The 26808-nt window shown below is 40.1% G+C and overlaps 1 protein-coding gene and 2 pseudogenes across 3 annotated transcripts in view; 1 reads left to right on the top strand and 2 right to left on the bottom strand.

Moving 5' to 3' along the window:
* Positions 1–26808, top strand: part of sh2d3cb (SH2 domain containing 3Cb) — a 64248-nt gene that overhangs the window by 12221 nt on the left and 25219 nt on the right. For both annotated transcript variants that reach the window (XM_004555723.3, XM_004555724.3), the window contains 4 exons: positions 3487–3526; positions 4664–4792; positions 7918–8312; positions 8683–8780. In XM_004555723.3, coding sequence (XP_004555780.2) covers positions 3487–3526; positions 4664–4792; positions 7918–8312; positions 8683–8780 — 662 coding nt within the window. The remainder of the gene's footprint in view (positions 1–3486; positions 3527–4663; positions 4793–7917; positions 8313–8682; positions 8781–26808) is intronic.
* LOC143421532 (UDP-glucuronosyltransferase 2A2 pseudogene) lies at positions 10530–15934 on the bottom strand (annotated as a pseudogene). Its single transcript, XR_013101204.1, has 2 exons — positions 15616–15934; positions 10530–12746 (listed from the first exon to the last, which is right to left on the bottom strand). The product of XR_013101204.1 is annotated as a UDP-glucuronosyltransferase 2A2 pseudogene (transcript).
* On the bottom strand, positions 21377–23077 carry LOC112429660 (UDP-glucuronosyltransferase 2B31 pseudogene; annotated as a pseudogene).

Raw genomic sequence — 26808 nt, 5'->3', positions numbered from 1 at the left:
CTATCATTATATCTCACATCAGGTGACCTGAGCCGTCTCCTTACAAAGACCTCAGGGTTGAGGGCGCTACTCTTTTATCCTCTGGGTTGTTTGAAAAGTAGTGAAAAATTTAAACACAATCACCGGGCAACCACCAGCTTTTTTCCTGTTCTCAAGGAGGTTCACATCCTATTTTTACAGAATTCGTCATTAATAAGTAATAAGCTACATTCCTCATTGCAAGGAAATGACTGAGTCATTATGTGTTTTGAATGGAAAAATCAGCTTAACTTTTTTATAAATAATTACATGAATATAACAAATATATAATATAATACAATATAAATGTTCTGAACCTGCATTTATTGGTTAAGTAATAAGCTACAGTCAATTACAAGATAGATAAAAAGAAAAAATGTAAAAAAAAAATTGCATTTGCACTTTCAGTATTTACTGCTATCACTGTGGTCGTTTGCTGTCACCCGATATCTGATCCACATCGAACGACTGTATCCATACTCGCTTTTGAACCATTTGGAACATCTAGAAGAGGCTTTCATTTATTTTATTTTATCCTGTGAGGGAGAGGTGCTCTCTGTTTTTATTTGCTCCAAGGATCTCAGAATTGGAACATCCTGATACTTGGAAACTTGGAGTTTTTCAGTCCTGAGTTTGAAAAAGCAGGTATGGAGCAGCTTTTACTGGAATGAATGGGGTGCCGTGTTGTAACCTGGGAGTTTTGTCTTCGTCTGACTTCCTGTTTATTATATTGTCCTCAATAATGCCATAAAAATACCCTCCTCCTCCTTCCTAGCCCTAAAGGGTTTAATCTAATAATTAAAACAGCCAGTGAGCGTTGGCATCATTCCCAAACAGCACAAGCAGTATATCAGGGCTTAAAATCATCTGCGTGGGGTTTAGTTTTTGAATGCCAGCGCGTTTCTCATGCTGTATGTCCACATCTGTGAGTGTGTGCTGCCTGTTCTCAGAGTTTGTATTTGGGAACAAAAGGTCACCTCCCTTGACTCTTGGAAGTATGCAGCCAGTTGAGGAAGAGCAGAGAGTTTCACCCTGCCAGTGTGCTGTGTTTCTGCGCTGACATAATGCATCAAAGCTGTCAGAAAGAAACAAAGCTTTTGCTTTTTGGGAGGTTTTTTTGTTTAAAGCATCATTTGAAAAGTGTCAGTGGTCCTCTGGGTGCTGAGTTTAGTTTTGTGAGCCCCACAGGCCTCAGATTTGGTGAGGATCCAGCTGTTGTGTGGATGGACATCATGGAGAAAAAATGTTTCTTTTGCTTCAGTCTTGAAAAACAGACGGTTTGCAGATACGAGCGGGAATATTCCCGATCCTCCCTGGAGGAGTTTGTTGGGTTGCATGTTGTTGCTGGGCGGTGTCGAATGAACTCACTGCTGCTGTCAGAGAGTTTCGCAAGAGGGCCAATGGACAGCAGACAGCATAAAGCATGTACAACTTCTGCTGCTGCTACCAGAACTAACTGATAATACTGCTACTCACTTATCAAGATATGGGATTTTTTTAAAAATCAAGTAAATTATGATGACAAACAATAAGGAAAACGTGCTGTTTGAAAACAGGGCTGTTGGATTTCCAGCCTTTAATCAAGGCTGAACAATAAAAGACAAAAGCTGAATGTGACCGTGATGACAGTTGTTTGCTGTTTTATCTGATACCATAGAGTTGCTATGTCAATGACCACGACTCTGCAACAGTTTAAACTCTAATCTTACATGAGTGCGACAGGAAATATGTCACAGTAGATGAAAATTACAAAACACGTTGAATGTTTGTTGAAAGTTGCATAAAATGTGGTTTCTGGAAACAGCAGGCGCTGTAGACCCCCTGGCTACATTTAGTAGTTACCTGACTCAGACACACTGAATCCTGTGGAGCTTCAGTGGATGATGTAGCAGTGTCAGCTATTTCACCACCTTGCAGACTCTACTTTGATTCTGACGCGTCGCAGAAGCGACCCTCTTCTCGGCAACTCTAAAAATAGTGCCAGCTGTAGCTGCACAGAGCAGATGGGGGGTTAGGACGACATGGTATGGTGTAAACATGACATGCAAACACTCAGCTCCAGTGTTTTAACTGACTCCCAGCTATAGACTGTATAAAAGTTGGACATAAATATTGTGGCGTCTCATACTGGTTAGTAAAACACCGTCATGAAGCTTTGAGCTCAGCGGCCTCTTGGTAGTTTGAAACCAGACATGACAGGCGGAGGTGGGCGGGGGGAGAGGTCTGACTGAACCACCCCACAGTTGCTAGTTAACAACTTCTCAATTACAAGTCATTGGCAGCTGATCAAGCGGCGGGCGATTCTCTCTCCTCTAACAAGGCTCCCTGAGAAACACGAGAGCTATACTGAAACTTTGATGTTTTATGATTTTTTTTAATAACATGCTGACGTCAGCCATTTTTTTTTTATTACAATATGATCAAGGGCAAATGCTTACCCTACCTAGGTACTCGTGACCCCCAAGGCCTAGCTTACTGTTGTGAAGTTTGAAGACGATCCATAAAAACTTTCTGGGTAATATAAAGTTTTTAATGATTGTCACATTTGCTGTGATCTTTTTCACCTAAATTAAATCAGCGCTAGATGCTGTTGAAGACACAAAATATGAGAATCATATGTTAAAAACACTAGACTGCTAACAGACAGACCGATTACATACTTGATTACAATATGAGCTTAAAGTAGCAACTGAGACCAGAAACTATTTAAAATTGTGTTTAGTGAGGTCATACAGCAATGCGCTGAGTGCTGTTTCACATCGACTTCTATACAACGTCTTTGTCCCCCTGGTGGTCATTAAAAAGAATACACATTTAGGGCACTACCACTTTGGCTTGACTTTTCCGACACAGAAACTAGTCATTGGTCCCAGATTCTTCCTGCTTGGATCTTTATTGTATGTTGGTCGATTTTTCTTTTCCCATAGCTGCTCTGTTGATCTCTACTGAGCAATTCATGAACAAAGAAAAAAAACAACTTAATTTATTCAGAGCAGCCATCATTCATGAAAACACAGTGCTTGTATCGCATCCAATAAATAACAAAAAATTAAAAGTAGAAGAAAAATAAATAAACAAATACTAACCTGACCAATACAGGATTTTAAAGACTGATACTGATATTTGGTGATTTAGTTTTTTCTAGCAGACAGATGAAACAAACACATTTTTCTAAAATGTGTTAATCGTAGTTATTTATTTATTTACTTGATTGACATCTGCTAAACTCTGCTCAGATCACCTAGAGCTTATTTGTGGCATTGGATGTGTTGAAGAGAGAGAACCCTCTTCTATAATTTGCTTAGTTCAATATTTATTTTGCCCTGTTATTAATACCTCATTAGACTCTTTTTTTTTTTTTAGAAACTTTCCTGTGAATTATTAGCTGTTAGGTAACTGGGGACTCTTGCAAGAAAAAGTTCAAACTAATATTCTTAATAAATCAAACTTGTTTCCTTTGTTTTTTAGGCATCAGGACATGACAGATGGTGGAGGAGAATATGTGAAAGTAAGCTTACCTTTTTGTGCGACTTTAAAGTACATTTGACTCTCATTTTGATTCAGCTTCCTTTTGCTTTCTCACTTCCTGTGGTCAAGCCTTTTTCCAGCTGTATATGGACCTCTCAGCAAACCTCTGTGATTCCCTACACTCGGCTCTGTGGCTCTAATTCAATCAGGACAGTGACAGAAAAGCCTCGGGGAATGCAGCCCCTCTGCGGTGACATACTTTTGAGCTGACTTGGTTACCGCTGGAAATGGTGGCGTCTCGGCCGGCGGCCTTGTTTAGGAAAGGTGGAGAGAGACCCGGAGAGCAAGATGATTTCCACTCCATTGACTTATAATTAGATACTTGACAAACACACTTGTCTAAATGTTACAAGCTGCCAGTGAATGATAATGCTAATGAAATTAGAGCTGGAGGCTTCCAGGTCTTTACCTCACAACACACACACCATCTTATTTTGTTTTGAAGTGGTCCTGGCCCCGTTCCCAGTCTTTGATTCCCAGTTCAACGGGGCAAACCATTCTGTCAAAGAAGAAGGGGGTGGGAGGTGTCAGGGACCAGAAAAACAACATGTCACCTATAAAGCTGAGGAATGTGTTTGTGTGTGTGTCCACACTCCCAGTATTCCCAGCTTGTCCTTAACATAAATTTTTGTATACAGTAGCTTCTTCTTCTTCTTCTTTTTGCATAAAGACACGACAGACAAAGGCCGCTGAGCGATGACCCCCATCTAACAATGACGTTGCCACAGTGACAAGGCCAAAACTCCAGCATGGGTCTGGGTTTTGGGCCTCTGGTGCCGCCACTGTGGATGCCAGTGTGGGAATGCCAGAGTTGTCAATCCTCCCTCTCTCTATTCCTCCTCCCTCATCCCACTCTTTCCTCTGTTAACAGACATTCACACAAAAACAGCAGAGAAGGCTGCAGATTGGCTACATGCTTGTATTTTAGCCATTTCTTTAAAAAGCCAATCTGGTTTACATTTTTTTTCAGGAAGGAAAAACGCAGGAGATAAAAGACTGCTGGGATTTGACCTTTAGCCAGCAGAGGTCACACAATGGCTTAAACTCATGTTGTTGCCTTCCTGTGTTCGTACATGGGGAGGTTGTTTCTCAACGTGCGCCTGTCATGTCTTTTAAGTTCTCCAAGGAGAAGTTCTGGTTGGAGGCGCCGTCTGAGAAGCTGAGGAAGCAGCTGGAGGAAGAGCTGAGGCTGAGCGGCACAAACCTGAAGAGCCACGCTTGGTACCACGGATGCATCCCCTGGCAGGTCTGCCTCTGACATACGCACATGCAAATACACACTTTTTTTTTTTTTTTGCAGCTGTTGCATGTCATAATTTTTAAAAACGCTTCTCATTACTTGTGTCATTTAGGGTTACACAAAAAGGATATGAATAAAGGATGTTTTTAGCTTTCATGCATTAAGGTCAGACAATGTTGAGAGAATCAGTTCTGGACTTTATGCACTGTTACTTATGCAGCACTCAGCAGTTGTTCAATGTTTAGGCATCGAGGGGTACTCAGTTGTTACGAGACAATTACACAGCGTCACTTGCATGGAACTGGGCATCCCACGGGCCAGACTCTAATGGACTGTTTAATTTTGACCAAGCATTTCCAGGGCTGCAAAAAGAAACCAACACTGAAGTGACAAAAACATGCAGTTCCTCTAATGGCCACTTGAGGCTGACGCTCATGTCAAAGTATATCCAGCAAACAGACATGTTTACAGCCTTGTTCAAAAAACACTATTGAGCTCTCTTATCCACTGTATGAATTTTATTAATCTTAAGGGTATGACTGTTTTGAATGACAGGTGAGTCAACAGGTAGACCCAACAACTACCTGCTAGGCCTGACCTCCATTAAATTGACTCACCAAACTAGACCTCTCAACCATGTTTGGTATCTTGCGGAGCACTTTTAATGATGTTATCTGGCAAATAATATGGCTTGCTTTGTAGTAAATACTTTCCATGAATTTGGTTGTAGGTAGCATTAGCTAGTAAGTTTAAATATGTATGAATATTCCAGCTCTAAGAAACTAAGAAATGTGGTATTGACCAAAGACGAAGCTTCAAAATGCAGAGGCTTAAATCAGTGGGTGATCTCACAATGGCTACGTCTATTTATAGTCCAATTGCCCAACTGTGGTTCTGACGGCTACGTCAGGTAATATCTGGAAAAGTACATGTGGGGGAGAAAAAAAACAGTTCCCAGCATCTGCCCTGCAAGCAAGCAAGCACGTGTTTTCACCACAAACCAGCTGTGAACATTACGTAACAAAAATGGCTTTAGTTTCTTAGTTACTGATCGACGTCACTACAGACTAGAGCGTGGGATAGTAATCGATTAGAAATGCAGCAATGAAACAAAAACAAGAGAGTGGAAATAGTGGGCGGTGGTGGTTAAGTGGGTGTGAGGATGGTAGTGAATGGGGGGAGGGGGGGTATGCTCTCAAAGGTTGGTTTAATTTTAGTTTCTTTACTTTTCCTTTCACTTTTTTAAAACATTGGACTCCAGCTGCTTCATCACCAAAGTTGCGAGGCTTGTGATGAAGCAACTGGAGCTAAAGAAAATTAGTATACTTAACCAATCAGGGAAACCTTCAGGAGTACTACACATCTCCTGACCCAGAGTGTAAGTGAGCGTGAACCAAAGAGTCAAAGTTTGTTTTTCAACACGCAACAAAAGTCTTGTAGGAGTGTACATTTCCATACTTGTTTATACAGTCGAGCCCACTAACGGAAAAATATTTTTCCTGTGATGTGCTCTGTGGGCTGTTTCTTCACCGAATCGGTTGTTGGTTTTGTCAGATATTTGTCTAGGCTGTGAAAGGAAAGGACTTTTAGGTGTTCTCCTTATTAGAACAGGGATTGTTTTGTGCAGATATGTGTGAATATGAAAGGTTTAGTGTTAGATTGTTAATCGGAATCTACACAGGTGATACTGAGTAACAAAAAAGTAACATAAAGAGTAATGTAACAAAGTAGTTCTACAGAGAATAAAGAAGAAAACTAAAACATAAAATGAAGTTTAAAAAATATGCAATGCACCTATCAAAAAGTCAGATGTATCCAACATCCTATGATGGCAGGACAAGCTGATAGGCTGATGTGGGAATGAAGGCTACCTGAAGGGAAAAGGTTGTTGTTTCAGGGGAAAAGCGCATGCTGGTTAAAAAGCATCTTCAATCTAAGAGACTAATGAGCTCACTGAAGCATGGATAACTATATCACCATTAGAACACCTTTTCTTTTGCATCTTTTCTTTTTCTGTCAGATTTGCTGCATTGCTTCCTGATAAAACAGAGAGTATCTTTGGGTTTTAAAAAACATATTATTAAAGCAAGCTTGTTTTAAAGAAATGCATTTGCCCCATCCAGCTAGAACTGGATTCAGAGCAGAACTGAACAATCAGAACCTGTAGAAATAACTTCCATCAGTTTTCTTAACTGCTTATCCAGTTGAGAGTCAATGGAGCCTGTCCCAGCAGACAGAGGGTGAAAGGTGGCTACACTCTGGACAGTTTGCCGGTTTATCGCAGTGCTAACAGAGAGACAGAAAACATTCAGATTCGCAAAACCCAGAGAGAACCCATACAGTCACAGGGAGAACCTGCAAACCCCACACACAGCAAAGCCCAGACTGCAAAGCTTACTACAGCATTTACTCAGATACCACAGTCATGTAGCTATTAGGCCACAAGGGGGAGCGTCTGGCTAAACTTTGGAGACAGAATGATGTTAGAAGGAGTTCAGGTATACTTTATATTACAAAACCCCTTCAAAAGGTTTTTCTCTCTGTTCAATACATGCCAGCCTCTATTCTTAGTTTTCATTTTAAATACAAAAATCAAAAAAGCAGAAGCAGAAACGTTGATGCTTCCACAATTCTTATAAATCATTTAGTGTCAATACAAAAAGGGAATTTAGTGAAATAAAGGTCAGCATGATAGTGTTTGGAAATGCGTGTTTATTTTTCATGACTCCTGTTTATTTAAATTAGTTTGACTTTATTTTTCCCCTGGTGGTTTCACCCTCCAGCAGCAGCCCTATCCAAGCCTCAAAGTTTGAGAAACACTTTCAGGAATGAGATTTAAACTAACTTGGATTTCTTCCTCTGTGTCTGAGTGTTTAGATGTGCAAATGTAAAAAAACTTTCACAAATATTGTTTACATCACTATTAAAAACAGATACATTTTAAGTTATGTGACTATTATTGTATTTTTTTAACCCAATTCATTCCAAACATTTTTTGAAATAAAATTAATATATCAATTAGACAACATAAAATAAAAGTCAAACATCACACTGCATCTTTAATCACATCGGTATAAATGTAAAAATGATGAAACGTCTAATAACTAACAGAAATTAAAACATCTGTTCAGGTGTCGGAGAGCCTTGTGGTGAACCATGGTGACTTTCTTGTCAGGGACTCTCAGTCCAGTCAGGGTGACTTTGTCCTTACCAGCCGGTGGGAGCAGAAAACGCTTCACTTCCTCATCGGGAAGGCGGTGGTTCAGTCCGCTGAGACGTACACTCGGGTTCAGTACAGCTTGGAGGGCGAGGCCTTCGACTCCTTACCTGCCCTTGTTCATTTCTATGTGGGCAGCCGGGCGGCTCTGACTCGGTGGAGCGGAGCTCAGATTCACCAGCCAGTCAACAGGACCTTGCCACTTAGCTACCTGGAGACGGCTTTCCGCACCACTGCCGTCACCTCATCGGGTCAAAGGGGGCTGAGGAACGGTAGCATGGGAGGAGAGGAGAGGGTCTGTCCGAGAAGGTGCGGTTCCACTTGTTTAATTCCTTTTAAGTTACGATTTTTATGTGTAACATAATAAACGCACAGCGTGAACTCATGTGAAAAACTATGGCACACAAGGACTGTAAATGAATTGTCTGACTTTTGATTGTTTAAGGCTATAAAGTTTATTTTATAGTAAGAAAGAAAAACATAATCCAATAAAAAGTTTGCCACGTTGAATTTCTTGATTCACTTGGGGAAAAACAATGGAGGGCTTCATAGAGCAGTTAATTAAAAACATGAACTCATCCTCTTTACAATCTTGTATTAATCTGCTACAGTAAATGTGGTGGATGAAATTAAAATGAGTACTGTGGTTCTGTAATATGTGCCATCTCTCTCCATGTAGTCCTTCCTCTAACAACCACAAGGAGGCAGACGTGAACAGGGAACAGGATGGCCAGCTGAGTCCTGGAGAATTGTTTCTTTCTACTCCTTCTAGCCGCTGTAAGTTAAACTTTTTCTCTTCTTGCCTCACAGCTTGATAATCCCTAAATACTCATCAGTATTATGAAAAATCAATAGTACAGCAGTAGGAAGAAGGTCAAAAAAAGAGTCTTAATTGGGTTGTTATTGCCCCAACAGCCTGGTCTGCCTGGCTTTTAGTCAACAGCCAGGAACTTCAACCTGATTCAGAGGATCTGTGGCTGTTTGCTCTCTGGCTTGTATAACCTCAGCAGCAGGTCACTTGTGTAGACCTGGGCTAAACCCTTAGACACTTTAACCTTTTAACATTTTTCACAATCGACATGATTTTATGTTTTAAATGTAGTCATTTTGCTTTTCCAGTAAAAGATGACATCTGATGAATAGTAAGAGTTAAAAGAAATCATTCAAAATTTATTCAAAGCTTAAAGTGTTTCCTTATCCAGAATTTAGATACTAAATGTGCATTAGTTCAGTCTTAAGAGAAGCATGACAGTGGACAGGCTGGACACAAACATAGTTGCTGTAATCTAGCTGATGTTTAATGCAAGGATGGGTCTCTGAGTTTAATGTATGATTATGTATAATGTATAATGAAGAATATTTATATTTCAATGCTTTAAACACAAAAGGAACAAGGAAACAGAAAAAAGAGCAAAGTATAACAAGATCTGGGCAAGAATAATCAGGAATTCTAATAAAGACATCAAGCTGTTGATAAAGGTATATATATATATATATATATATATATATATATATATATATATATATATATATATATATATATATATAGATATAGGTCATTGTCCTTATTTTTCAACAGGACAATGACCTAAACAACACCTCCAGGCTGCGTAAGGGCTATTTGATAAAGAAGGAGAGTGATAGAGTGCTGTGCCAGATGGCCTGGCCTCCATAGTCACCTGACCTAAACCCAATTGAGATGGTTTGGGATGATATGGACAGCAAAGTGAAGGCAAAAAGGCCAACAAGTGCTTGTGATCTCTGGAAACTCGTTCAAGACTGTCGGAAAAGTATTTCGCGTGACCTCATCAGAATCAGAATCAGAATACTTTATTGATCCCTGGGGGAAATTATTTTTTGTTACAGTGCTCCATTTTAAACCAACATTAAGACAAGACAGACAATACGCTAACTAAGAATAGTACAATATATACATATATATACATACATACATACATAAGTCACTTATAAATAAATATTTGGAAAAGAAACATGTGTAGTTGTAGCAGCAAACAGTGTGTTAAGTGGATGCGTTGTACAGGGAGATGGCCACAGGCAGGAATGATTTCCTGTGTCGTTCAGTGGTGCTTTTCGGTAATCTCAGTCTCTCACTGAACGAGCTCCTGTGACTGACCAACATGTCATGGAGTGGGTGGGAGGTGTTATCCAACATTGTCTTTATCTTGGACAGCATCCGCCTCTCCGACACCACCTTGAGGGAGTCCAGCTCCATCCCCACAACATTGCTGGCCTTACGGATCAGTTTATTAAGTCTGTTGGCATCTGCGACCCTCAGCCTGCTCCCCCAGCATGCAACAGCATAGAGGATCGCACTGGCCACCACAGACTCATAGAAAATCCTCAGCATTTTCTGGCAGATGTTGAAGGACCTCAGTCGCCTCAAAAAATAGAGACGACATGAAGCTGAACGAGATTAAGCCAAGAGTGTGCATAGCAGTAATCTAAGCAAAGGGAGGCTATTTTGAAGAATCTAAAATCAAAAATATTTTTTGAGTTATTTCACACTTTTTTGTTTAAATTCGGTATGTGTTTATTCATAGTTTTGATGCCTTGACAGAGAGTCTACAATGTAAATACTCAAGAAAATAAAGAAAACCCATTAAATGAGAAGGTGTGTCCAAACATTTGTAGACATCAAAGGTTTAAAAGACAAAACTATTATTAAGAATTTTAATTGTGTTTTTTGAAGCTGCAAACTAATTAGATAGCAGAAATCCCAAAATCATGTAGTAATTATTAATATAGCAAGATTAATAATTACATCAGCAATAAAAACATTTAGCCATTTTCTTAAATAACCAATCCTGACAGATTGTGATTAATGCTGACAGGTAAGACAGTGCAACAGTATGGTTTTCATTATATATATTGCACACTGTGTCTGTATTATGGTAAATATAATGGCCAAATTGCGAATGTTTTTTTCCCCTGTAATTACATTTTAATTTCATTTAACTTTTTGAAGGGTACATGTATGGATTATAAAGATTATACATAATCAGTAATGTCAGTCAGCAACATTGTCTTGTTTATCTGTATTCACACTTGACGAGATGAAAATTCAAAAAACATTTATATTGAGCTCATTTTCAGAAACTAAATACAGAAGTAAGTGGTTACAAATTTTGCAACACAATCATCATTCCTTTTTGACTTTGTTTCTGTAAAATAATTTACGCAACAGAAACCTGACTGCTGAAACAAAAATGGTAAATACTAGCAGAATAACTGCCAGCAGAAAGGCTGCCACATCGATTGAGTAGTACTGGATGCTGGACATCTTGTAAGACTCCGTCCTTAAGTGCGCCGCTCCTTTGTGCCGCATGACAAACTCGATCCAGAACATGGCTCGGTCCAGCGGTTTCATAGCCTGATCTCTTTGGATGCTGGACAGCTCCTTCATCTTCTCCCTGTAGGATGGTTGGTAGAGTACCTCCTTTAGCGCCTCCAAGAAGTTTTCTTTGTTCACTGTTGCAATATCAAGGACTTTGGCCACACCTCTTGCTTTCATCCTGAAGAAGTTATCAGCCTGGTCAAACATAAGTGGCAGGCCAATCAGGGGCACACCGTGGTAAACGGCCTCCTGTATCCCATTGGTGCCTCCATGGGCCACAAACACTCTGGTCTTGGGGTGACCCAGGAGGTCATTTTGGGGCAACCAGTCCAAGATTCGCGTGTTATTACCAAGGGTGGATGGTCTTTTGCCTTTGTGCCTCCAAATCACCTTCTGAGGAAGTTCTGCAAAAGCAGCAGCAATGTCTTCAGCGATGTCCTCTGGAAGTTCTTCTACCAGCGTCCCCAGTGTCATCACAATGACACCATGTTCACCCGAGCTCTGCACAAAGTCCTCTAGCTCTTTAGGCAGGGGCTTGGAGGGTTTGCACTGAAATCCTGACATGTAGACAACATTTGGCATTGTGGGTCGAGGGAACTCAAAGGTGAAATCGTTTCTCATCAGCCAGATGTCTGCTGACTGAAACAGCTCCATGTAATGTACATCACTGCCAAAATGACGATGGACAAATGGTTTGTAGTTTGATTCTGTCATATACCAAATTTTTAAAGTTGAGAAGAAAAAGTAGAGCATATTCTGGACACGCTGAATGAAAGTCATCTTGTCAGTCAGCTCTGACAGGGGTATGGGAATGTAAGAGAGTGGAGAAGGTGCAATTGCAAAATGGCCTTCACCCTGAATAGTCCATCGGACATTAAAGACAAGTGGAAGATGCAGACGGTGAGCCATAAGAACACCTGTACCAATCGTAGGATCAGTCAGAACCAAATCATATTTGGCATCACGGAGGCTCTGCATCAGGTTGGTATCCTCAAACATTCCCTCCACCATCTCAAGCACCTTGACATGTATTTGATACATCTGTTTCACTAAGTCATGCTCCATTGATAATCGAGTCCACAGTGAAGCACCTTGTCGACGCATGTCTAGTATTTTCATAACAAAATCCCCAAAGCGCTCATCATCAAATCCGACCGAGGAATTTATAGTGATGGTCTTGTAGTGAGGGGACTCTGACTTGATGTACCAGGTGTTGTTTGGCCGCACCACTGTGACTTCATGACCTCTGGAGTGAAGCTCTGCGATGATGATATTCATGTTGATCCAGTGACTTCCATCCACAGGGAACACCAAGACTTTCCCTCCATTTACCAACAATGTAGAGTATAGCAGCACTGCAAGTGCCAGCAAGTTTGGATGGCACATCTCTGAAAGAGTCAGACAAAGATGTCAGGATGTTAGATCATCTCTTATGAGGAGATGGAGTTTGAGTTTAAGAGTTTGAATCACCCTAATAAATAAGGAGAAATACCTGAGATAAAGTTTAAGTTGAGAAAATATGGACTGGCCAATATTTAAACTTGACCACTGGATGTCAGACGTATTTGCCAGCTCTGCTTTGGTTTTGGCTTAGATAAGATAAAAACGTAAATTTAAAGGTTAAGATAAAGATGTGAATGATTATCTTAAAGTCATGAGCCTCTTACTCACAGCAGTGAGCATCTCGTACAGTTGACCTCATTAGTGATAAGTTAGTGACTTTGCTGCTAAATTTTCATACCTTTTTAACATCGCAGTCACAAAAAGCAAAATAAGAAATAAGAAACTAAGGTGAAACTCTAAACACTATGAGATTGTCCTTCAAGTATGGGCTCAAAATGTGGTCATAAATATTTTGTACTTGTAAAAAAGATTTGTATGTGTAAAAAAGATTTGTGTGTGCGTAAAAAAGATTTGTATGTGTAAAAAAGATTTGTGTGTGCGTAAAAAAGATTTGTGTGTGCGTAAAAAAGATTTGTGTGTGCGTAAAAAAGATTTGTGTGTGCGTAAAAAAGATTTGTGTGTTGACTTAGAAAAAAAAACCCCTGCAAGTTACAAGTACGAATTTTGACCCTATTTTTCTTCCTTTCATCTGATTGGTCAATGTCATGTCAATCACAAATGTAACAATCCAATCAGAGAACAGATGGGTTTGGCTGTCGGAGGGGCGCTTTTTTTGAACTGCAGGTCTTTGAAGGGAATAAATGCCCTTTTACATGCCAACCCAGCGTTTTCCTTCATCACCACGAAGGAAAACAGTCTGTGGTCGTCCGAGTTTGGTGATTTTTGTGTCACAGGTCTACGTGTTTAATACAGGGACTTCCACAGCCTTTTCAACAGAGCTGCGGACCGCGGGGTGGGGGCGGGCAGTGTTTTGGAAATGACAGTCTTCATTACAAAGCTTTCTTCGTTATGAATTAGCATACATGTTTTTATTGAACATTTGAGGAACCAGCAAAAAAAAAACAGAAACTCTTGTAGAGGACATAAAGTCAGAGATAGAAAAGACAAGGAGCAGGTGCATCTAGTACAGGTAGAGCTGCTGCAAAAACCCACAGAGCCCAGCAGCCAGCGTAACAAATTCTGGATCCTTTGCTTTTAGTTAGCAGTTAGCATTAGCAGCGTATCCTGCATCCGATGTGAAAGGACTTTTATGCTGCGCACTGTGACTCACAGCAATGGTCATGGGTCAGCCCTGACTTTGTGTTAAACTAATCCTAAAGTAATAATGGTATTTCTAACCACTGATATACCACAACTTTATCCTTTCAACAGCTACTGAAAGTTAGGGGACCTAGCTGCTATCGGATATTTATATAGAGATCCTGCAGCTTCAAGCTTCATCACCCTTCAAGGACCTGCAGTTCAAAAAAGCGCCCCTCCGACAGCCAAACCCATCTGTTCTCCGATTGGATTGTTACATTTGTGATTGACATGACATTGACCAATCAGATGAAAGGAAGAAAAATAGGGTCAAAATTCGCACTTGTAACTTGCAGGGGTTTTTTTTCTAAGTCCACACACAAATCTTTTTTACGCACACAAATCTTTTTTACGCACACACAAATCTTTTTTACGCACATACAAATCTTTTTTACACACACACAAATCTTTTTTACACACACACACAAATCTTTTTTACACACACACACAAATCTTTTTTTACAAGTACAAAATATTTATGACCACATTTTGAGCCCATATTCAAGTCTTCTTTGGTTTCAGTAGCTAAAGACTTGCATTGATTCAGTTTAAATTAAATAATGTAAGGAAACACTAATAAGCTTCTTAATTTCTTATTTGAAAGAGACAGACATTTCTGTTCTTCAGGATAAGATCAATTTGAGCAAATTCTTGATCCTTCATGTTCTACCAGTAAAGTGGTACAGTCCAATATTTCACTTTACTCATGCAGCAAATAAGTCTTTAGTCCTTCATTAAATGTAATCATGTGAAACCTAATGTTGTGCCCTTAAGCAGGGGGAATAGTGAGGAGAGATGAATGAATAATACTTACACCCAGCTCTAGCTTTCACTCGTCTGTATTGAGTCTAACAAAAACAACACAATCAGAACCACATCCTCGTTGCTTTGATACACTCAGTCTAAGGACCACAGTTTCCAACTAAGGCTGCGTTCACACTGCAAGTCTTAATGCTCAATTCAGATTTTTTGATCTAATCCGATTTTTTTTTGTCTGCTTGTTCACACTACAAATAAAATGTGACAGCAAACGTGCTCTAGTGTGAACCCTCAAAGAGGCCCACATGCGCAAAAGAAGACGTCACACAACGCGCTCTGTTTAGACCCAGACCAAACAGTATTGTTTGACTGATGGCCCTTAATGTAAAGAGTTGTTTCGGACTTTGTTTCCCAATTGTGCTTTAAGTTATAAAGTTATGGTGTTATTTACATATGGCCTAATAATTATCCTTATTGCTGTTTTAGAGAGGAGCGGTGCTTCAAAGGATAGTTGCAGATTTCTGTCAGAATCTGCAGATTATACAGTACAAATAAAATGTTCATGTTTCACTGGATGGCCAGGAAGCGTTCACGATGTCTTCTCGGGCGCTTCTGCGGTGCTGATAATTGGCGTCTGTCTTGTGTCAGTGACGTAACGCGACATGACATTCAAACAGCAGTCGCTTTCTAAAACATCAGATATGTATCAGATTCAGTACCACAAACGAAAGTGCTAATTTAGTTTAGCTTTCCAATTCAGCACAATTCAGTTATTAATCAAAAGGTTGTGCTTACCTTTAATTTAGTGGGCCCCGTCCACCCGATTGATCTGCTGATTCCTGTCCGTCTGACACTGGACTCTGTCCTCCTCAATTTAACACTCAGACTCACATCAACCGGGCAGAAACACCAAAAACTGTCCCGATTCTTTTTTGATGTTGTTGAAATCACCCAATTCTTTGAATCTTTGGGCTGAAGGAAGGACAATACTCGGTGTATAAATGCTCAATCAACAATCATTTATTTCCATACAATTCAACAGTCAGAGCATTACAACGTCCGGACGGGAGAGATGCCTGCAGAGGTTCGACAGCATGTCTCAAAATGGTGACGGGTTGCTCAGCTTTTTATAGTCTCTAGTGGCCCCCACCTAGTCATAAAAGACCAAACATTAACATTCTTTCTCTCTTACGGCGCCTAATTTATGACCTCTGCTCCCTGTCTTTCTGCTCTTCACCAAAGGAATGTGGTCTGTTTCTTCTATTATCTGGACAAGGTCCTCTGCACACAACATTCTCTTCATGATTCAGCAGTATGAAATGTCAAGAAACAATGTAATACATTCAACAGTGTTGAGTAATACAGGTCAAACCAATAGATCGAATGATTTTCACACTCTTTTAAGTCAGAAGTATAATGCAAACTAAAACTACATACTGATCACACACTCTATGTTAAAGGGTATAATATGATCTACAGCAGTTAACATAATTCAACTATTTTGATTACATATAAGGTAACATATAATAACAGAATAATATCACAATGTGCTGAGAATAAACAACCAATACTCAGATCAAGTCCAGTCAACAACAATTATTTATTAAACACATATGTGGGAGATGTACACAACGTCACCCTCTGCATAGATCTCAAAGAGGAAGCACATGTCATACTGTTTTATATGTCAGGTTTCACGCCCCCTCATGCGTAAGCAGATAACATAACACGCATCAGTTACTGTTAGTGACAGTAAGACACAATTCCTTTTTCCGTGATCTTATGCAATTACTTAGAAATCTTTCTTAACTGCCTCTTGCCCCAGGGTTTCCTTTTGTTCTCTCTTAGCAGAGCAAACGCACGCCATGCTCTCTGCAACTCTGCAGCTTCCTATTCTGCACAGTTTCAGTCTTGCTAAGCAACAGTGTTGGTCAAGTTACTTGAAAAAAGAAAAAAGTAATCAGTAACTAATTACTGATTACTTCCCCCAAAAAGTAATCCCGTTACTTTACTGATTACTTATTTTCAAAAGTAATAATTACTTAGTTACTTTTTAAAAACACGATTTACAACCTGAATAGGTGATAAAGCGATAGATCTTTCAGCCCAATTCTACTTTTTCTACATAATCCATCATACAAAATGTAATCAAATGGAAAAGTCTCTTTTTTTTAACTTGTTTTATCAGTTTTAATCTTTTAACTTTATGCATCAAGTAAAAATTTAATTATATGCAACATTCTCTGACTTTAATAAATTAGTTTAACATTTAAACCTATTTTCTACACATTCCCGCACATAAAATAAAATATTTTTTGTGTTTACACTCACTCTTTCAAATAGATGCAAGTAAAACACAGCAGAAAATAAATAAAGTCAAAGACTCAGCGATCCTGTTGCTCTATTTTCACCTGTAAAGCAGGACTGTGGGAGGCGGAGGTTTACCCTGGTGCAGGTGTGCCGCGGTCAGTTGAAGAATCCGCGAGTTTCTCTGTGAATTTCCCATTACGTCGTTGTGCACTTGGTGCTTGCTTGGAAGTTTTGGGGTTTTTTTCGCTGTAAAAAGAAGTTTTCTTCCCACGCACGATGGACGCTAATGTTTTTGTTATTTTTTATGGAATCAAACTCAAAGTAAGGTCAGTACTTCCACGCTTTAAACGCTGCACGCTCATACGCTCTCCTGCACTCGATATATGATCCATTGTTGATCTGCACACAGCTGTTGTCACTAACAGCGCACTCGCTTACGTCACTGTCGTGAGACATTCTGACAAAAAAATCACGGTTTTAGTAACGCAGTAACGCAGCGTTCCTATGGGAAAGTAACGGTAATCTAATTACCGTTTTTGCAATAGTAATCCCTTACTTTACTCGTTACTTGAAAAAAGTAATCAGTGTTACAAGTAAGGCGTTACTGCCCATCTCTGCTAAGCAATGACCTATGACACAGTTTATAACTGAAAAGTGGCCTGTAATATACTGGCCTGTTATTCAATGCATAAAACAAAATACACAGCAAATAAATACTAGAAAATATATTTTCCTAATACTTGCTGTAAGATGAACCTCTGACCAACTAGGCGCAGAAGGTATTGCATGGCACTGCAGAATGCTGTGGTAGCTGTTTTGTTTCAGGGTGCTGCTCATTCTGTCCTAATCACCAACCCTGGATCCAGCAAAACAGCCCCAGACCGTCACACTTCCTCCTCCATGTTTGACAGTGGATGGCACACACTGTGAAATCACAGTGAAATCACAGCAGCGTCTCTTCTTTCTCCGCAAACTAAGAAGAGCAGGAGCACCAGCCCCCATCATGTACACTTTCTACAGAGGCACCATCGAGAGCATCCTGTCGAGCTGCATCACTGTGTGGTTTGGAGCCTGCAATGCGTCCTGTCATAGAACCCTCCAACGCATAGTGAGAGCTGCAGAGAGGATCATTGGTGTCTCTCTCCCCTCCCTCCAGGACATTTACAGCACCCGTCTCACTAAAAAAGCCCTTTGCATAGCGGCTGATCCCACGCACCCAATGTAAAGCTTCTTCAAGCTGCTGCCGTCAGGGAGGAGACTGCGGAGTCTCCAGGCCAGGACCAGCAGACTGAAGGACAGCTTCATCCATCAGGCTGTCAGGAAGCTTAACTCCCTCCCGATTCTGCCCCCTCTCCCCTCTTCTCCTCCATGGTCTCACTGAACTCTGTCACACACACACACACACACACACACACACACACACACACACACACACACACACACACACACACACACTCTCTGACTCACTCACTGGCCTGCACCAGTTACCAGTCACTTTGTGGAGCATTGGACTGCCATTACCTCATAAGACTTTGTTGTTATACTATCTCTTACCGTATATTACTAAATCTCCATTTGCACTATTTGCCTATTTGCACTACTCTGCCTGGTTTACACTCAATGTCATTTACCCTTACCTGAATATTGTATATTGTATATTGCATAGCTTTCTTGTTAAATTGTATTGTATTTATTTAAATTTTTACTTTTTAATTTATTTTATTTGCATTTTTTAATCACTCTCTTATATTTAAATGTTCATTTGCTATTTCATCTAGGGTTTGAGAGTAACGAAATTTCTATTCTCTGTATGTCCTGTACATGTGGCAGAATTGACAAATAAAGTTGACTTTGACTTTGTTCCACAGTCAAAGTCAAAGTCAATCTTTTCGTCTACTCGATGGCGTACAAAGATCCTGCCTGATTAACCAAAGATTTCAAGTTTTGATTCGTCAGTCCATAATACCTTCTTCTAGTTTTCAGTGGTCCAATGGTGGCGTTTCATGACCCAGGCAAGCCTTTTTGTCTTATTATGACACGTTAGCAATGGCTTTCTTGCTGCAACTCGTCCTTTCAAACCTGTAGCTCAAAGTCTTCTTGTCATAGTTGAAGCTGAGACTTGCTTACTACGACATTAAGCTGTGCTTGAAGCTGTTGTCCTGTGAGCCGCTTATCATTCAAGCTGTTAACTCTCAGAAACTTGTCCTCTGATTCAGTTGTGGCTTTGGGTCTGCCAGAGTAGACCTCTTCCTGTCAGAGTTTGCCCAGTTTCTGAGTGCCTTTTGGTGTTGAAGGAAACTGTACTCACTGACACCTTGACTTTATTTGCAATTTCTCTGTAAGACAGACCTACATTTTTAATTGCTATGATGGTCTGGCTCTCTTCCACTGTTAATTGTCTTTTTCTCGCCATTTTTGTAGCAACACACTGCTTTCTGCTGTACAATACTGTTCAAAATGGTAAATGGCCTGTATTTATATAGCGCTTTACGAGTCCCTAAGGACCCCAAAGCGCTTTACATATCCAGTCATCCACCCATTCACACACACATTCACACACTGATGATGGCAAGCTACATTGTAGCCACAGCCACCCTGGGGCGCACTGACAGATGCTCATTAGGGTCTGGTAACACAGTGTGTTCCTACACTGCTTTTATGCAGACAGAGGGGGGTGCAAGTGATCCAGAAAAGTTGGGACACCTGTAGGAATTAGTAGCACCAGCTTTCAAGGCATGATCAACCTCCATTGCTGCAGAACAGCTTTAAATTGTTAACCATTTTAATGTTCCCTGAAGTCTTCTTTAGTTTCAGTAACTAAAAACTTGTATTGATTCAGGTCAAATTAAATAATTTTAGGAAAAACCAATAAGCGTCTTTATTTTTTATTTGAAAGTGACCAAATATTTGTGTTCTTCAGGATGAGACCAATTTGAGCAAATTCGTGAGCCTTTGCGTTCTTCCAGTAAAGTAGTACAGTCCAATATATCACTTTACTCATATTCTGTTTGCATAGGGTTAATGTTAGGGTTGGGGTCATTGCCAGTGATGACTTAGACCTCAAAAAGTTAAAGAGTAAAAACAATAAGAACTTGACTTGTAAAGAAAACTCACACGATAAATCGGTGTCAGATGAAAAACTTTCATAAATCCTGAATATATGATTCAAGTAGTTAAATACGGAGCCTCACACGGGACATTGCAGAAAAAAAAATGAAGATGAACTTCTGTGAGATCTCGCAAAACTTTTGCGAGTACGGTGTTCCCCCCAGCTCTAGTGGGCCTCGACTTCCCGGTCAGCTTTGAGCTGGTGGGTAACAGATGTCTCCGAAAACATCGGCGCACTTTTGCAAATAATTGATGTCTTGATAAAAAGTCCAGATATTTGCCGCCATTGTTAGAAACTGGAATTGGCTGGGCCGTGTTATGAATTCTGGGATAGGTTGGGCCACGAAGGATACACCGACTCGGCCTTCAAATGCGACCTGTGAAGGATTGCAGCCTATTTTGCGAGATTTCACTGAAGTTCATCTTTATTTTTTTTTTCCTCCAATGTCTCTTGTGGGGCTCTGTAGTTACATTTATTTTTAACTTAACTACATTTAACAATGGAGACATTGCTGTATATATATTTTTTAAATCAACAAAGTGATCAATAGTGTTCTATGGTAATATGTAATTCAGTGCACCAAAATAGTTGTATTAGATTTCAACTTACTTTATTTTCTATTCCAGCACCATTTGAAATAGAGTGGGAAAAATATACCGTACACAGTGAATTTCAGCTACTTGCACACTGTTTCTATATTACTGTCAATATGTTGGTCAGGTTACAGAAGTTTTTTTTATGCACATGAAAAATATCACCATCAAATTCTGTAATATTTCTACAACAATACATATAATAAAATATGTTCTATAGTTGAGCACTGCATGAGGCCAAAATCTTCTTATGTGCTCTTAATGAAGGTTTAAACATCATCACCATACGGGTGTAGGAAAATTTAATTATCTCCCTGTTTAACTGTTAGACAATTTTAGGAAATGTGGTGATTCTTAAAGTGTTTACAACAGCAAAATATTCTAAGTCACATGAATTTAAACCCGTAACTAATTTATTGATTTACTTGCCTCATTTTCTAACTTTTTACTGAAAAACACTGAAAATTATATACATTTTAAGTTTTTAAGATTGAAAAAAAAAAACAACAACAAAAACACATCTGAAATGTGATTAAACCGAGTTTATTAGACAATTGTGAGATTTGCATTGCTGCGCTGAGCACACACTCAGGTTTGTTGCACTACCAGTACAAATTTATCTCTGTCCTTCTCCTGAATAGAGAACAGATGACAAGCATAAAAATCATCATTCCTTTTTGACTTTGTTTCTGTAAAACTTACACATCAGAAACCTGACTGCTGAAACAAAAATGGTAAATACTAGCAAAGTAACTGCCAGCAGAAAGGCTGCCACATCGATCGAGTAGTACTGGATGCTGGACATCTTGTAAGACTCCGTCCTTAAGTGCGCCGCTCCTTTGTGCCGCATGACAAACTCGATCCAGAACATGGCTCGGTCCAGCGGTTTCATAGGCTGATCTCTTTGGATGCTGGACAGCTCCTTCATCTTCTCCCTGTAGGATGGTTGGTAGAGTACCTCCTTTAGCGCCTCCAAGAAGTTTTCTTTGTTCACTGTTGCAATATCAAGGACTTTGGCCACACCTCTTGCTTTCATCCTGAAGAAGTTATCAGCCTGGTCAAACATAAGTGGCAGGCCAACCAGGGGCACACCGTGGTAAACGGCCTCCTGTATCCCATTGGTGCCTCCATGGGCCACAAACACTCTGGTCGTGGGGTGACCCAGGAGGTCATTTTGGGGTAACCAGTCCAAGATTCACGTGTTATTACCAAGGGTGGATGGTCTTTTGCCTTTGTGCCTCCAAATCACCTTCTGAGGAAGTTCTGCAAAAGCAGCAGCAATGTCTTCAGCGATGTCCTCTGGAAGTTTTTCCACTATAGATCCCAGTGTCATCACAATGACACCATGTTCACCTGAACTCTGCACAAAGTCCTCTAGCTCTTTAGACAGGGGCTTGGAGGGTTTGCACTGAAATCCTGACATGTAGACAACATTTGGCATTGTGGGTCGAGGGAACTCAAAGGTGAAATCGTTTCTCATCAACCAGATGTCTGCTGACTGAAACAGCTCCATGTAATGTACATCACTGCCAAATTGACGATGGACAAATGGTTTGTAAGTTGATTCTGTCATATACCAAATTTGTAAAGTTGAGAAGAAAAAGTAGAGCATATTCTGGACACGCTGAATGAAAGTCATCTTGTCAGTCAGCTCTGACCCTGGTGTAGGTATGTAAGAGAGTGGGGAAGGTGCAATTGCAAAATGGCCTTCACCCTGAATAGTCCATCGGACATTGAAGACAAGTGGAAGATGCAATTGGCGAGCCATAAGAGCACCTGTGCCAATCCCAGGATCAGTAAGAACCAAATCATATTTGGCATCATGGAGGCTCTGCATCAGCTTGGTATCCTCAAACATTCCTTCCACCATTTCAAGCACCTTCACATGCATTTGATAAAAATGTGTCATCAGGTCATACTCCATTGATAATCGAGTCCAAAGAGAAGCACCTTGTTGATGCATGTCTAGTATTTTCATAACAAATCCCCCAAAGCGCTCTTCATCAAATCCGGCCGAGGAATTTATAGTGATGGTCTTGTAGTGGGGGGACTCTGACTTGATGTACCAGGTGTCGTTTGGCCGCACCACTGTGACTTCATGACCTCTGGAGTGAAGCTCTGCGATGATGATATTCATGTTGATCCAGTGACTTCCATCCAGTGGGAACACCAAGACTTTCCCTCCATTTACCAACAATGTGGAGCATAGCAGCACTGCAAGTGCCAGCAAGTTTGGATGGCACATCTCTGAAAGAGTCAGACAAAGATGTCAAGATGTTAGATTATTTCTCAAGCAAATGGTTTGAGTTCAAGAGTTTGTATCACCCGAATAACTAATGAGAGATATACCTGAGATAAAGTTTAAGTTGGGAAAATATGGACTGGCCAATATTTAAACTTAACCACTGGATGTCAGATGTATTTGCCAGCTCTGCTTTGGTTTTGGCGTCGATAAGATAACAACTTAAATATAAAGGTAAAGATATAGATGTGAATGATTATCTTAAAGTCATGAGCCTCTTACTCACAGCAGTGATCATCCTGGGCAGTTGACCTCATTAGTGATAAGTTAGTGGCTTTGCCGCTAAATGTTCATACCTTTTTAACTTCGTAGTCACAAGGAAACAGCAAAACAAGAAATAACTTATGTATAAATAAAAAATGATCCTCCAAAAGAGCATGAAAGCCCTTCTCTTGATTAGGGTTATGGTGTAATTTAAGGTTTTGGAAGCAGTCCATTATTGTTATTGTCAAATGTTACAATCAGAGAAATTTTGATGACCTTTAGTTGAATTCCACAGTCAACATTCACATAAACTATTGGTCAAAAGTTTTAAAACACTCCCAATTTTTCTATTTTTCTAATTGAAAATTATGAAGTTTAGTGTCTCATTGCACACTGAAATGAAAGCATAGTATAAACAAGCAATTGGAGTTAAAAAAGAAATCATTGAATCAGTTTATAGACAAAATCTATTCTAAACTTTTCACTCATTAAAGTAGCCACTTTTGGCAGATATAACAGCCGAGCACACTTGTGGCATTCTTCCTACAGTAGGAATCAAATATTCTTCACAGAGTTCTTCCCATATGTGTTGCAGAAGTTCCCATAAATGTATGGCCATTGTAGTTTGCTTTGCTTTCACTCTTCTGTCCTTTTCATCCTAAACCAGATCGATGGGGTTTAAGTCTGGAGACTGTGCTGCCACTCCATGTTTTCAAGCTTACCATCTTGTTCTTTTTTCCTGAGGTAGTTATGGCATAGGTTGGACTTATGTTTTGGGTCATTATCTTGCTGTAGGATGAACCTCTGACCAACTAGGCGCAGAAGGTATTGCATGGTGCTGCAGAATGCTGTGGTAGCTGTTTTGGTTCAGGGTGCTGCTCATTCTGTCCAAATCACCAACCCTGGATCCAGCAAAACAGCCCCAGACCATCACACTTCCTCCTCCATTTTGACAGTGGATGGCGCACACTGTGGAACAATCTTTTCACCTACTTGACGGCGTACAAAGATCCTGCTTGATTAACCAAAGATTTCAAATTTTGATTCATAAGTCCATAATACCTTCTTCTAGTTTTCAGTAGTCCAATGGTGGCGTTTCGTGACCTAGGCAAGCCTTTTTGTCTTATTATGACACCTTAGTAGGGATGGGTACCGGTATCTTCTGACATAAACGGTAGTAACTAGACCGAAAAGCAGCGCATATTTCAGTGCTTTTTTTCCCCTGAGATGTCATACACTTTGGATTCTAGCCAATCATTTTACCTTTGCAAGGATAGTAGGCGGGCCCAGATACGTACGTTCTTTTAGAGCAGAGCTACAGATTAAAAATGCCCAAGGCGAAGCGGTCAAAAGTCTGGCTGTATTTCACAGCAAAAGATGCAAACTCAGCAGCTTGCAACAAGTGCTTTATGGTGATACTGTGATACTGTGCAAAGGAGGTAAAACCTCAAATCTGACGACGAACCTGGAGACGCATAGCATTTTTTTAAAAGCCGAAATCCATCATATTTGATAGCTTGCTGCAAGACCTCACACCAAGCACATCTACTGCGGGTGTGGTGCCTGTTATCGGACCTGGAGTTAGCAACATCCCTCAAGAACCCGAAGAGGAGAGTCCCGGCCCCTAGCTCTGCCAGTGTAGCAGAAATGATGACGGATGATGATGGCAGCAGCAGCCGTTCTTCTCTGGGCGAGTAGCTTAATGCTGTTCGTGTGTAATTTATGTTGAGTAGGCTAACCACGTTATTAAATTAATGCATGTAAGGTGAACTAGCAAACACCGTTGTAGTTACATGTGGCTGTCTTCTTGTTTGATGGCAGATACTCCCTTCACCCTGGCCAAAAAGGCTAAAATGTCCAAAGAAAAAGTGGAAAACAGCTAAACATGAGAGGTTTTTGGACAAAGTTTGTGTTTTTCCATTGTTTAAGAACTGCTTCCAGCCCAGAGTGATGCCATATATGCCCTATAGCCGCAGAAAAGGCTAACATTGTTATCTTTTTACAAAAAAACAGCTAAACATGAGAGGTTTTTGGACAAAGTTTGTGTTCTCCATTCCTTAAGCACCAGTTCGAGCTCCGTTTAAGCACTGGCACCATTTCAAAAGTACTGGTTTGGCACCGGTATCGGATAAAACCTAAACGATACCCATCCCTACACCTTAGCAATGGCTTTCTTGCTGCAACTCGTCCTGTCAAACCTGCAGCTCAAAGTCTTCTTTTCATAGTTGAAACTGAGACTTGCTTACTACGACATTAAGCTGTGCTTGAAGCTGTTGTCCTGTGAGCCGCTTATCATTCAAGCTGTTAACTCACAGAAACTTGTCCTCTGATTCAGTTGTGGCTTTGGGTCTGCCAGAGTAGACCTCTTCCTGTCAGAGTTTGCCCAGTTTCTGAGTGCCTCTTGATGTTGAAGGAAACTGTACTCACTGACACCTTGACTTTCTTTGCAATTTCTCTGTAGGACAGACCTAAATTTTTAATTGTTATGATGGTCTGGCTCTCTTCCACTGTTAATTGTCTTTTTCTCGCCATTTTTGTAGCAACACACTGCTTTCTGCTGTACAATACTGTTCAACTGATGCTCATTAGGGTCTGGTAACACAGTGTGTTCCCACACTGCTTTTATGCAGACAGAGGGGGGTGTAAGTGATCCAGAAAAGTTGGGACACCTGTAGGAATTAATAGCACCAATTTTCAAGGCTTGATCAACCTCCATTGCTGCAGAACAGCTTTAAATTGTTAACCATTTTAGTGTTCCCTGAAGTCTTCTTTAGTTTCAGTAACTAAAAACTTGTATTGATTCAGGTCAAATTAAATAATTTTAGGAAAAGCCAATAAGCGTCTTTATTTTTTATTTGAAAGTGACCAAATATTTGTGTTCTTCAGGATGAGACCAATTTGAGCAAATTCGTGAGCCTTTGCGTTCTTCCAGTAAAGTAGTACAGTCCAATATATCACTTTACTCATATTCTGTTTGCATAGGGTTAATGTTAGGGTTGAGGTCAATGCCGATGACAACTTAGACCTCAAAAAGTTTAAAAGTAAAAACAATAAAAACTTTTCAAATATTTCATGTTTTAAAAAAAGAAAACAAAAAAGTGTACTTCTCAAATCTGACAAAAAAACTTGACTTCTAAAGAAAACTCACATGATAAATCGGTGTCAGATGAAAAACTTTCCTAAATCCTGAATATATGATTCAAGTACTTAAATACGGAGCCCCGCAAGGGACATTGCAGAAAAAAAAAAAAAGAAGAAGATGGACTTCTGTGAGATCTCGCAAAACTTTTGCGAGTGCGGTGTTCCCCCCAGCTCTAGTGGGCCTCGACCTCCCGGTCAGCTTTGAGCTGGTGGGTAACAGATGTCTCCGAAAACGTCGGTGCACTTTTGCAAATAATTGATGTCTTGATAAAAAGTGCAGATATTTGAAGTTTACACAGCTACATTCATGCCTGTAAATATCTTAAAAG

The sequence above is a fragment of the Maylandia zebra genome, linkage group LG12, assembly GCF_041146795.1.
Source record: "Maylandia zebra isolate NMK-2024a linkage group LG12, Mzebra_GT3a, whole genome shotgun sequence".
In the NCBI taxonomy this organism is placed as follows: domain Eukaryota; kingdom Metazoa; phylum Chordata; class Actinopteri; order Cichliformes; family Cichlidae; genus Maylandia; species Maylandia zebra.
Note: the sequence above shows the minus strand (reverse complement) of the source record. Positions and strands in the feature narration are given on the sequence as shown.